Source organism: Hippichthys cyanospilos, chromosome 10 (genome assembly GCF_059441005.1).
Source record: "Hippichthys cyanospilos isolate Australia breed blue-spotted pipefish chromosome 10, RoL_Hcya_1.0, whole genome shotgun sequence".
NCBI classification, from domain to species: domain Eukaryota; kingdom Metazoa; phylum Chordata; class Actinopteri; order Syngnathiformes; family Syngnathidae; genus Hippichthys; species Hippichthys cyanospilos.
The window spans coordinates 14,786,794-14,799,472 of NC_142378.1; the positions used below are offsets into that span (position 1 = coordinate 14,786,794).

The 12,679-nt window shown below is 37.7% G+C and overlaps 1 protein-coding gene across 3 annotated transcripts in view; it reads right to left on the minus strand.

Moving 5' to 3' along the window:
* lrp8 (low density lipoprotein receptor-related protein 8, apolipoprotein e receptor) overlaps window positions 1-12,679 on the minus strand; it is a 128,544-nt gene that overhangs the window by 6,227 nt on the left and 109,638 nt on the right. For all 3 annotated transcript variants that reach the window (XM_088425158.1, XM_088425159.1, XM_088425157.1), the window contains exons 14-17: window positions 10,070-10,211; window positions 7,058-7,210; window positions 5,416-5,766; window positions 3,120-3,188 (exon numbers count right to left, since the gene is read on the minus strand). In XM_088425158.1, the coding sequence (XP_088281284.1) occupies window positions 3,120-3,188; window positions 5,416-5,766; window positions 7,058-7,210; window positions 10,070-10,211 (715 nt within the window). The remainder of the gene's footprint in view (window positions 1-3,119; window positions 3,189-5,415; window positions 5,767-7,057; window positions 7,211-10,069; window positions 10,212-12,679) is intronic.

The window sequence follows — 12,679 nt, forward strand, 5'->3', positions numbered from 1 at the left end:
AAGTCAATACGATTTCATTGAAATAAAATATATTATTAAACTCAAAAAGTTGCTTGGATTTTTCAACCTTCGACAAAATCAGTAATTATTTGAAGTGAGCAAACAGCTCTTAGTAACTACTGCTATTGCAAGAACAACTAGTTGCTTTTACTTTATATTCTACAGTGAACCCTCGTTTATCGCGGTAGAAACGTTGCAGAGCCGTCAACGGCCTGTATACCTATCATTTTTCAAAATGAGAGCTCACAGCCCAATTGCCTAAAAATTGATAAGTTGTTAAATATATGATGACAAGAAAACAATGAGCCTTCAATTTTATATAACAGGACATTCATTCTCAGGCTCAATTAGAAATCATAAACACGATTTTATGAATGCGCATGCATCATTTGTGTGTGTGTGTCTCTCTCTCTCTCTCTCTCTCTCTCTCTCTCTCTCTCTCTCTCTCTATATCTATCTATATATATATATATATATATATATATATATATATATATATATTTTTTTTTTTTTTTTTTTTTAAACAATTTTAAACAATTTTTAAACAAAACAGCTTGACTCAAATGTGTGTTCTGTGGTTCTGACCTCACTTTGTCTCGACCTAAATGCATTGGGGAAAAATTATCCAAAATATCATAATTTAGGGGAAATGTGTTATATATGTTAATATTTGTTTTTAACCAGCAATAAAAAAAATAATAATTTGATTAATACCCAGTCTTAAAATCTACAACCTTGAAGGGGAGAAAAAGGATGATCTTATTACTTTCAAATCACCTGTGGTGATATTTTTGTTTTCCATTTGAAGAAAATATATGGCAGAGATGCTTTATAAACATTGAAAAAAAAAAAGGTCATACACTGCAGCACTGAAACTGTATGAATTTTTTTAAACTATCGTACAGGGAAAGATTTGAGCTGTAGCTGAAAAATGAGCCTGGCTCTTATTTAATATTTACATTTGTACATAACAATAGATCGTTTTTTGTTGCAGTCTGCTCATTAAAAAGAAAACATTTTGAAAACTGTAAAATAATTAATGTTAGGCATTTTTAAGTTCAATTTTGCAAAAACCACTCATCTCGTGAGATTTGTGTCTTGCCCTATGTATGTGTAAGTGTGTGTGTGTGTACACACACACACACATATATATATATATATATATATATATATATATATGTATATATATATATATATATATATATATATATATATATATATATATATATATATATGTATGTATGAAAAATCAATCTTCAACTGAAATCTGCAAGAAAGGCATTTAAGAAATGGAAAAACAGTGTAATACCTGCACTATGTTGAACATAGCGCAGAAAATTTTACTCTAGAGGAGTAAAATAAATAGAAATGGTTCATGAAGCATCTTGAAGCTTCATTTTCCAGTTACTAATGTCTTCCTCGGTCAGTCTACTGTCTTGGGTGTTTTTGGTCAGCAGTATATTTTTGACTCATTCGAGCTTCCCAGCTTTGTCCTCGTCCGCTTGGTAGAGGACATTCTGAATTTTCCAATCATGTCCCATGTGTTTGAATAGAAGGGAATTAACTTGCTGTCCTGCTAGACAAAATGGACTCAGCGGTGTTTAAAAAGGATGGGATAACAAGATACAGTACACAAACTAAAATATGCTCATAAATATGTGTTGAATGATGGAAACTGCCCTTGTGTTAAACACCAAATCCCTCTTTGACTGACTGAACGGAAAACTCCACACCTCTCCTTGTTCCTCTTTATGCTCACTGGGTTGAAAACGTCCATTTTTGTCCGATGCTGAATATTTCCGTCCAATTACAGCAGATAATAAATGAAAGACTTTAGCAAAGTACTGATTATAACAGTCGAGCTGATTCCCCTTGAGGAGCTGTGGGTGGGCGTGGTTCATTAGTGAAAGGAAGCGCGGAATCTGGCCCTTGTAGACCTGTGACAATAATTAAGGTTCAAATCTGCCAAAAATGCAAAATGAGGGGATTTACTGCCTCAATGAATAGCAAGAGGGGGAAATGAGCAATGGATAAGCAAGGGTTAATAATCTTGGGGTTGTTATAATGAGCAGAGCTGATAACTCAATTGTAGCGAGTGGAAAAATAGAAGTACAATGTTTGAGAGCTGCCATTGTGCTCAATACTAGAGATGAAAGAGCTCTCAGGCATATGCTGATTCTTTAAGGCCTTCTGCACATTCAGTTGAATTTTCAGTTTGCCTTAATTAAGTTATGTTTTCCTTTGAATCCTATCTTGTGGAATATGGTCCATTCTTTGCTATTGAGTGCCTCTTCTCTCACTATGAAAAGAGATTTATTTGAAATGCTTATTTTTTTTTAAACTGTATATTGTGGTCTTATTTCTTTTACTATGCTTTTATTTTTTGTTTGTGTTTCATCTTGGATAATGTGGTTTTGTTTGTGATTACCTTTTTTTTTTTTTTTGCTTAGTTACTGTTTTTGTAATTTGCATTATTTGTATGGGCCACCCTATGAACAGCATTTTTTTCCCCACACCAAACTGATACTGTGATAAATAAAATTAGAACACCCGTTTTGCTGTTTTATATACAGTACAGTACTTCCAAATGTGTTTCTGGAAAATACATAAGTTGAATTACAATATATCAAGACTGAATGCGGTCGGAGAACACTATGGGCAAAGTGGGACTTTACTAATGCTGTTTGCAGCTGGCCAAATGTGATGGCAAAACATGAACAAAATTCCCCACTTGCTGGAATCCTCTTAATAATGACAGGCAGTAATGTGCACATTACAAAGGCCACCGCTGACTAATGAGCTTACTGGCTTGTAATGGCTTCCTCTATCCACGAGGCCAGGGGGCTTGAGTTGAATACTTGCGATGGATTTTATAAAATAACTAAAATAGTGGGTATTTTCTTTGGGAAGAACACACTGTTTAAACACACACACAAATTAAATAAGTTCAATCAGGCAGGTGGTGGAAAAACACTTTTTTAAGTTATACGCATGTATGCATGCTAAAATGGATGCACACACAGACACGCAGGCACACACACAATCACTGAGGAAAAAGCGGAGGGAAAAGCAGGCGAGCAAAAAGCCAGAACAACACAGATAGAAAGTCGAGAACTCACCAATAGGAATGACTATCCCCAAGACAGCTACTGTGATGTTGTTGCCTATGAGGTAGTGATCACCCGCAGCTGAGATGAAAGGCAGAGAGAGAGAGAAACGCAACAGTCCAAAGTTATTTTCAAAATCATCCCTAAAAACCATACACGAAGGAAAGAAATGTTTGCTGCAGCAAGAAAGCGTCATTTTGGAAATATACTTGCAAAATACTGTAAAATGATGGACAGTCATCCATATTTTAACATAAATTATAAAATATAAGATTAGTTTTAAATGATTAGCTATACCATTCAAATATTATGCCAATACATCATTCACAAGAGGGTTTAGAGCAAATGTAGGTTACTGCCAGCTATGGCCATAACATTCAAATTTCTTTGAATAATTTTGCTCTGGTACCCTGCTATTAAATGGCTGGCAACCCACTTCAGGATGTTGCCCGCCTACTGCCCAAAGACAGCTGGGATAGGCAAAAGCAAGCTGGTGACTCTAGTGAGGATAAACGGCAGCAGACAATGAATGGATGAATGGATGATTTTTGCTCTGTGATTTTGTGATGCGAATAAAACCTTTTGCTGGGGAGCAAAATGTATAAAAAATGAGCAGATAGGACTTTTGTCTATTGTTTTAACATGCTTAAGAGCTGTATCTAACAGCTGCTGTTTACCTCTACTCTTCCTCTTACCCCCCCAAGTCCCTTGGCTTTATTTTCCAACAAAATGCCAGCCGCTGTTCAGCACATGCAGCAATAACAGCTAACAGTGCAAGCCCAGTCAAAAACTTTAACACGTGGCCCGTGGCTAGGGAGATAGGACTTGTTCATGATCCATGTTTTACTGTGTCTGCTTGAGTTCATCTGGAGTTTTTGTTATGGGGTGAGGTGGTGACAACGTCTGAGAAAATAGGAATTACATTTTTAGTAGTAGGTAAGGGAAAAAAAGGCCCCCAAAAGTGATGAGGCAAGCCACCCCCCCCCCCCCCCCCCCCCCAATACCCACTTTGCAATTTTGCTTACCTCTTCATGACTGATTTACCTTGCAACACGTTGAGGCTCATTAACAACACTGGACTGCTATGTTTTATTTTATGCACTCCAGAATTTACTAGCTTGTAAGTATTTTCTTTTACTTCGAACAAAGCTATTTGCATATACGCTTTAACATACTTGCAAATACATTTGGACAAACGTGTTTGAGCAAATTTGCCTGCCAAAAATGTTTATGCCACAGTTCCATAGTTTGTGTATATATACATATCATGCTCATTAATACCATAATTATCTCTCCATGTTTAACCGTCTTTGTCTGTTGATGGTGAAAAATTTCAGTTGAGCACAAAAAAATAATGACTGTAGAAGTAAAGAGACTGTCATTTAACAACATATTCAGGTATAAGACCCATCCATCCACTATCGGTAGACGTTTATCCTCACAAGGGTCGCAGGCTTGCTGGTGCCTATCCCAGCTGTCTATGGCCAGTTGGCAGACGACACCCTGGACTGGTTGCCCGTCAATTGCAGGACACAGAGTGACGAACAACCATACGCACACCCAATCACACCTAGGGCCGATTTAGTATGTCCAATTCACCTGCCATACATGTTTTTGAGTGTGGGCGGAAGCCGGAGTGCTCGGAGAGAACCGGCACGTGTATGTTTTAATGCCACAAGATGTGATTACTACAAACGCTTTTTGTTGTAGTGGTTTATCAATTTTGATTTGCGTTGCCCTCCAAGATAGCTCTCCTTTAAAACACAATTAAGGCTCGGTGATTTGTCAAGCATTGTTCAAGTGATTATAAAGTGCTGTCTCAATTTGATTAAGAAACAAATGGAGGAGGAAGTAGCGGTAAAATATTTGCTTGAACAAGATTTCAGATGTATGCGTGAGAGAAGATAAGGGCAGAAAGATAAAGATGCTGTCAAAAAAGTGTGAGGACAAGGTGTTGGGAGGTGAATGGCGGGAGCAGCGGGGATTGTCGTTTGTTAATTCTGTAACATCGTTCTCAAGAGGGACCCACTGCGGGCAGACTGAGCAAACATCTTGTGTGTGAGTGCGCATACTAGCAGGAGTGAGAGAAAGAAAAGCAACCAGTGAAAGACAATGTACAGTAAACAGCTCAAGATAGAACTAAAGGGAAAAAAATTAAAGACAGAACATGGAAGACTACTTTTAAGGACGTAGTCGTAGAACGGTCGTAGCGGTTGTGGCTGTACAGCATCTCGCACACAGCTGCATGCACATGCTCACCTCACAATTTGATGTGCTTTGGATTGACCCGGCTTAGAGTGATCCTTACCTCTGTGTGACAGGTTGGCATTGCTCTCTTTATGAATGCTGCTGGGGGCCACTGGACCCAGAAGGGGTGTATGAGTGGATGTTGATGCCTTGTTGACGCTGCCGAAAATACTCTGCGTACTTGTGGAAACAAGTGTTTGAGGGTGTTCGGTGGAGGTTCCCCTGGGGTTCTGCGACGTTCCGGGTGTTGCCAGACGCCTGGTTGTGGTCGCCAGTGTGGTAGACACAGCAGTAGTAGTGGTTGTGGTTGTTATTGTTGTGGTAGGGACGGGTGTGGCTTTCGTTGTCGTGCTTGGCGTAGATGTAGTGGCGGTGGTGGTAGGAGCCGCTGTTGTGGTTGTTCTTGCTCGCACTGGACAAGGGAAACAGAAATGATTGCCATAAGTTAAATGTCAAAGATGGACATGCAAGTCACCACAAATAGCTTTCACTCTGCCACACGAGTCTAGTAAAGTCCAAAATGATAGAGTTCCTATCCAGTCAAGTTAAAGAGAATTGTTCTTTTGTTTTTTAATAGGCAGAAATGACACTCAAAAGTTGTGAAAACCTGTAAAAAATATTCATTTCACATTTATAAAATAATGACTCAAGGCAATTGCATCGTTTATTAGGTATTTTTGATGATTTATGATCCTTTGCAAACAAAACAATTTGTGCAGTGGTTCTCAACTGTTTTTCAATTTTGTGAAACAATTTTTCAGCCAAATACCCCCTAACCAAAGCTAAGCATTTCTGAATGGAAAGGAAAAAAAAAATGTGTCTGATCTATTAAACTTTGGAACTACATTTTTAGTGGTATCCCAAGGCTTATTTTATCCAGCAACTAACTTCAGGAGATAGACTGTGTAACTTAGTCTGTTTTATTATTTATGTCGATGTTTATGCAGTGACTGGTCAGAGCGCCTCTCCTCTGTCAGTCTGCCTCAGGGAAGCTGTGGTTACACAACGTAGTTTACCACCACTGGTCTTGGTAAAGTCGTCTTCGTAAAGCGTCTTTAAGTGTCACGAAAAGCGCTATAAAAAACATATGTATTATTATTATTATCCCTGACTAATCGGTCAGAAAATGTGCATTCGCATTAAAACCTGAGTCACAATATCATAAATGAAGAAATAATAATATTGGTTCATCCATCAAAACATGCCTTTTCTTATTCTTCTTATCTTCACTAGGGTCGCAGGCATACTATATTTCAATTAATTTGGTCTTAATTTGAAAAAAAAAAAAAAAAAGAAAGTTCTGCTTTAAAAATTGTTAAATAGGATTTGCTGATGCCAGTAGAAACTCAGTCTGATACCAACTGATGTGTCTTGCTATACCCAAAAGGGGTAAAATATACTTCCACATGAAAACCATTGTATGACGGATATCATATGCAATGGCTCTCTACATGCCAAATAGGCCCTAAAGGTTATAGGCCCTAAATTGTCCATTTATGTGAATGTCACTGCTAATGACAGTTTATATGTGCATTAAAATTGACTGGCAACTAGACCAGAGTATATCGTGTCCCTTGACCAGCAGTCAGAAGGGATAGGCTTCAGTTCGCCCGTGCCCCTTAAAAGGATGAGCGGTATAGAAAAATCAATGGATGAATCTTTTGCAATCTGCTAAATAATGTTCTGACAGAGTATGATATTACCTATGACACATCGCCTCATATCTGGTCCAAGCTCCATTCCATCTGGACAGGCACAGGTATATTTGGGGGAGTGGTCTGTAATCTGGGGTGCCTTTAAACAAAGGTATTCACAGCCACCATTGGGAAGACTGCCAATGTTACAGGTGTCAGGGGCTATAAAGGAAACAAACACACATACAGATGGTTTGCTTTTAGATGTGTGCAATACACCTGAGTAAAATGCACAATAGAATTTTAGTGTTTTACAGGTTAAATTAATGTATTTAATTATAACACATTTTCAGTGAGGGGGGAACACAAACAAACAAAAGAACACCATTTTTGACAGTATTTCGGAATCTGTGGGTCCCAGTGTTTATTAAAAGGAGATAAGACGGTAAAAACCAAGTTGAGCAGAACTGTGACGTTAAAGTCTGAAGGAAGAAGGAAATGTAAATTAATAATTGAAGAGCAGCCCTACTTTTGAGTTTAGGTCAGTACCATCAGCATTAAAGCAGAAGTGCAATCGCCTACAACTATGGAGTGCTTGAGTGAATGTGAAGGAAACTAGAAATAGTCTTTTGCAGGTCTTTTGCATGTGGTCATTGGAAGCATGGTGTTGTCACCTTATAACCAGTATTAGAAAATCTCACAAACTTGTTTGTGAGATTTATTTATTTATTTATTTATTTATTTTTACAAATGACGAACTGTATAAATAAAATAGTGGCCCTAACGTCCCTCTATTTATCTGTATGTGACCGTCAAGTGAAAAAGTTTGGACACTCCTTCTCTACTTGGACACTCAATCCATGCAGATGATTGTGAATTACATTTGCATTTTCTGATTAAGGTAGGCAATTCTCCTTTAACAATGTACACGGATCAGTGGATTAGTGTAAATGAATAGCTGTGGTTGTGTTGACTTAATTGTTAATGTCTGTCTAGCTCAAGGAGATTGCACGGCTGACTGTCTTTTTAATGTGCCAGTTTCTAGGTCTTCTGTTATCTTGCTTTTAATAAAAGTGAGAGCAATATATAATGGATACAAAAACCCTTATTCAAATGTCATGTTTTTGCCATTAAAAAATAATAAGAAAAGTAATTTCACCACTTTTTTCAACGATTGTTTTTAGCTGTAACCTGGATAACTGAATTTAAGACATAATCAAATCTTTTTGAGAGGTATAGTAGTAAAAATAAATGACTGAGATGATGTGGCTTCAGTGTGTTAAGTTGTAGGGTTATACAGTAGGTCACAATTTGTGCAAAACGCTTGGAAAATCTTTGTCCCCATTATTTAAATCATAAAATCTTGGCTTTTGAATTGGTTTGTACATTGGCCATCATTTTGAAAAGGCATAGCTTGAAATGACAAAAAAAAAAAAAGAAGTTGGGCTCCAAGTCCTTACTTTGGTCGAGAGATGCAAGATGGGATTCAGTGGGCTGATTTCTTGATTGAGTGTTAAATTTAGAGTGTGCAGTTAAAACCTTTGCCATTCGAATACTGAAATATTCACATCCCTAACCCCAGATTTAAAAATGAATTTCCATGTCATGTGGAGGGAAACCAGAAATAGGTCAGGTTTTGGTCGAAGCTGCATCTTAGATGTTGTTTTAGGGAGCGGTACATCGGGATTCATATGAACTCCTGGGAGGAAGCAACATCGGTCACGCAACAAAAAAGCTCCGCACACACATTCCATGCATACTACTTCAGCAACTCAAACTTTTATGATGTCTTCAGCAACCTCTGCATGTATGATCTGAAGGAAAATGGTGTGATGGAGTTTGGTCAAATACTTAAATAGTATTGCCACGGGCTACAGAAATTATAAAGCTGTGAAAGCGTTTGTGCCTTTACGTCTCTCCTTGACTCCCAAAAATGAAAATGTCAAAGCCAAGCTAAATGAAAAATAAATACATTTTTCAGTCTTATAAAGAGGGCATTTATTTATGATGAAGGCTGAAGCCAACTGAGTAACACCTGAATATGTGCTGCTTTTTCAAGCAATTTCATAACTTATATTAGCATGAATTTCTGATAAAATGATAAAATATAAGGAAGTGACTGGATTGACTTTGAAATCCTGCATCTTCACAGCAATTCAGAAGCGCATTTAGTCTTGTTGAACATAATGACTGTTTCTCATGCATTTATCGGGGCTTTTGAAGAAGAACATGTTTAATGGCTGTGATGTCTTCCAGCAGACATGTTTGACTTATAATGAGACAAAGCAATTAATTCCCTACTGACAAGGATGCTTTGGGCTTTGATTAAGGGCAGGAAATGAGGCATGAAAATATAAACACTAATTGTCACTTGCCAAAATGAAAAGGCCCATGATTATGTTCAAACACAAGTGAATATTTGTCATTAAAATGATGCGTCGTGCAAAAAAAGGAACATATAAAATATATAAAATATATGATAAAACAGCTTTTTTGTTTATCATGAGCAAAATGTTCAAATTGGCCAAAGAAAAATATATTTTAACATTGTTTAACCTATTCAAAATCATGTAAGTGATAACACCACCATAAGGTAAGTTACTTCACAGTGCCCATGGCAGAGAAAATATAATATTACAGTAGTAGTTAAATGGCTCTTTGAAATCTATAGCAGTCAGTGGCAGTGAATGACTTCAATCCCTCATTGGCAGCCCATTTAAATGGATCTGTGACAGCTATAGCGATCAGTGGCATTGAATGAGTCAGGACATGCGATATGAGCCCAGCAGGTTATCTATAGGTTTTTCCCACATCTATATAGAATGAGCAAGCAAATGGAGAAATGAGATGAGCCCTAAACCTCTGTCGAATGTGTGCGGCATGGTTTTCAACTGAAAGCATTCCATACTTTCAAAATCAACGACAATATTTCAACCATTTTAATACTTCTATAATTACAATACCGTTACATCCCCAATTTTAAAGTATCTTACGATTGCTTTTTCAAGAAAAAAGCACCGTATATTGTCGTATATGCACTAATTTGTTTGAATCCACATTTTAATGTGCGCAATGGCTTACCTTTTGGCTGCCTCTGTTCATGGAACACCACCAGATCCAGCGGATTGTTGAGGTGCTCTGCCACCTTTGTCACATCGTTCCCTGTAAGGCGGTTGGCACTGTATATTGCTTCATCCTCCAAGTCTGTCCAGTAAATGCGGTCCTGGATGAAAGAATTGCCATATTGACCAAGCAATTATTTTTCTCAAAAAAACAAACAAAAAAACATTGAAGTCTAACCGAAGTCATTCTGATATTTCACCTGGTGCATTTCACTTTGACAAAACTGAAGTCAGGTTTATCGAAGTGTAATAACTGATTTGAAACTGCAATCATTTGCACTTAACTGGCACCAGCAAGCCAGCAACCCCAGTGAAGAAAAGCGCCTATAGGAAATGGATGGATGTAATAGAAATTGCAAATAAAGGGCGTACTTTAGGTAACAAGAGATTTTGTTACTTGATGGTTTATAAAATGGTGTGGGTTCTCTCCGGCTTCCTCCTCCCACACTCCAAAAACATGTACGGCAGATGTATTGGACATACTAAATTGTACTTAGGTGTGATGGGGTGCGTGAACGGTTATTTGTCTCTGTGTGTCCTGCAATTTGCTGGCAACCAGTTCAGGGTGTCCTATACCTACAGCCCTAGTCAGCAGGGATAGGTACCAGCAGGACCGCAACCCCGGTGAGGATAAATGGATCAAGAAAATGGATAGATGGATGGTTTATAAAATGCACATGCGGAATTCCAGTGCAATTTCTCAAAGTCTTGCAGTGAAGCTCTTCAAAACAATGCAGAGCACGAAATACCTTCCAAAATCACAACAGACATGCTGCAGACAATGCGTAGAATATAATATAGCATAGTATTTTGCCATTAAATTTAAGGAAATCAGTACATGGTGTTCAAGTTTTGGTTAAGTCTTTTTTTTTTTTCTCCATTGTTGATTAACAATATGTTTAAATGTCAGTTCATCAAACAAGCAGAAATGCCCTCTGCACAAAAGGAAACAATTGTGAGGCACTGTTATAACTGGTACAAGCTTTAGATTTTTATCGGTAAATGTAGCTAGATATTCATGTTAAAGTCCTGATGATGATCAGACTTCGGTACTATCAGTGTCTCCTGTGCAATCTAGCTTACTTGTATTCGTACTACGCCGAAAATTTTACATACAGTAAATCACTCCCTCTGTAAATATCTTTACGGCATTGTTGTCATCTAATGAATTATTGTGGATCAAACGCAGTTTGTATTTCAAAGTATCTTTGCAGAGCACATCAGAGTGGTATGGTCGTGGCTATTTATTTGTTCTTGATATTGGTGGACCTAACCTTTCCGGACTACATCGAAATTCTACCCTTTTCAGATAACCTTTACTCACATGACAGTCGTGCAGACACACAAAGAAATAAATATCAGATATCTTGCTATGAAGACTCAGATGAATTCAATGGTTGTGTCCCTGGAGACAACTATGTCTGCCAGACAGCTGAATGTTCTCCTCTTTCTCATTTATCTGTACATGAAACTGTCACAATGCCTTACCTTGAAAGCTAGGGAAGTCAATATAGCATTGTGCGGGTCAAGGCATCTCACCAGATCAAATACAACATTTCGCATGTGGAACGGCGGGTCAAAGGATTTACACATGAATAAGCACGAAGTCCTCTAGAGACTAAGTCCTATCACTTAGGCACAGTTTGTGCTTGCTGCAGGGATGCGAGTTCATCTGAATGAATGCACCTTGATGATTGTTCTGTTTTTTTTTCCCCTTAGGAAATGTCTGAACAAAACAGGACATCTGTCTTCAAGCGTCCATCTTGCTTTAATTTCTTTTAGAGGCCAGTAAAACAAGATTTTCAGAGTACCGGTATTTGAAATGCTGGGATCAACCAGTATCCATCACTTTTCATATCTGAGTGTTGGCTTATCTATGGCTTGGCAGCTGTGTTTATCTCACAATTTACTTAAACCTATCCTGCATGTTTTTTTTTCTTTTTGATTAAAAAAAAAAAAAATGAAGTGATTTACTTTACTTGGACGCCAAATTCATGTATTTTGACCAATGCTTACTGAGGAGCAATTTAAAAATGTTACTAAAATACAGTTTTTATTTTATTACTAGCCCTAATTAATAATGAAGTAACTAAAAAAAAAAGTTTTATTAAGTATATAAAGTCGATACAAAGTTCTATTTATGGTGATTTTTGGGGGGGCTGATTAAAAAATTATGTCATCTGTGACTCAAATTTGTGAACTGTGAGTTTTCTGATCAATTGCACCACGTATAAAGATGCGAGTTCATCATGTCAGCATTCAAAATGCTGATGCAACATCACCACAAAAAAAAAAAACATGAATAAAAAACCTCTTTACATCGCACCACCCGCATCCTCTAAAAACTCAACTGCCTCCTGATCAAATGGAAGTTTTTAAAATCCTTTTTTACACCTTCCAGACTCATCCGTCACCCTTCCATATTTGTCTGACCTCTTCCACATTACCACTAAAGTTCGCATCTCACATCTACTAGCTACTACGTCCACTTTATTGTTCCCCGTGCAACCTTCAGCACCATGGACAGCAGAGCTCTTTGCTGCTCTGTTCTCCAGCACTGAAAACCTCT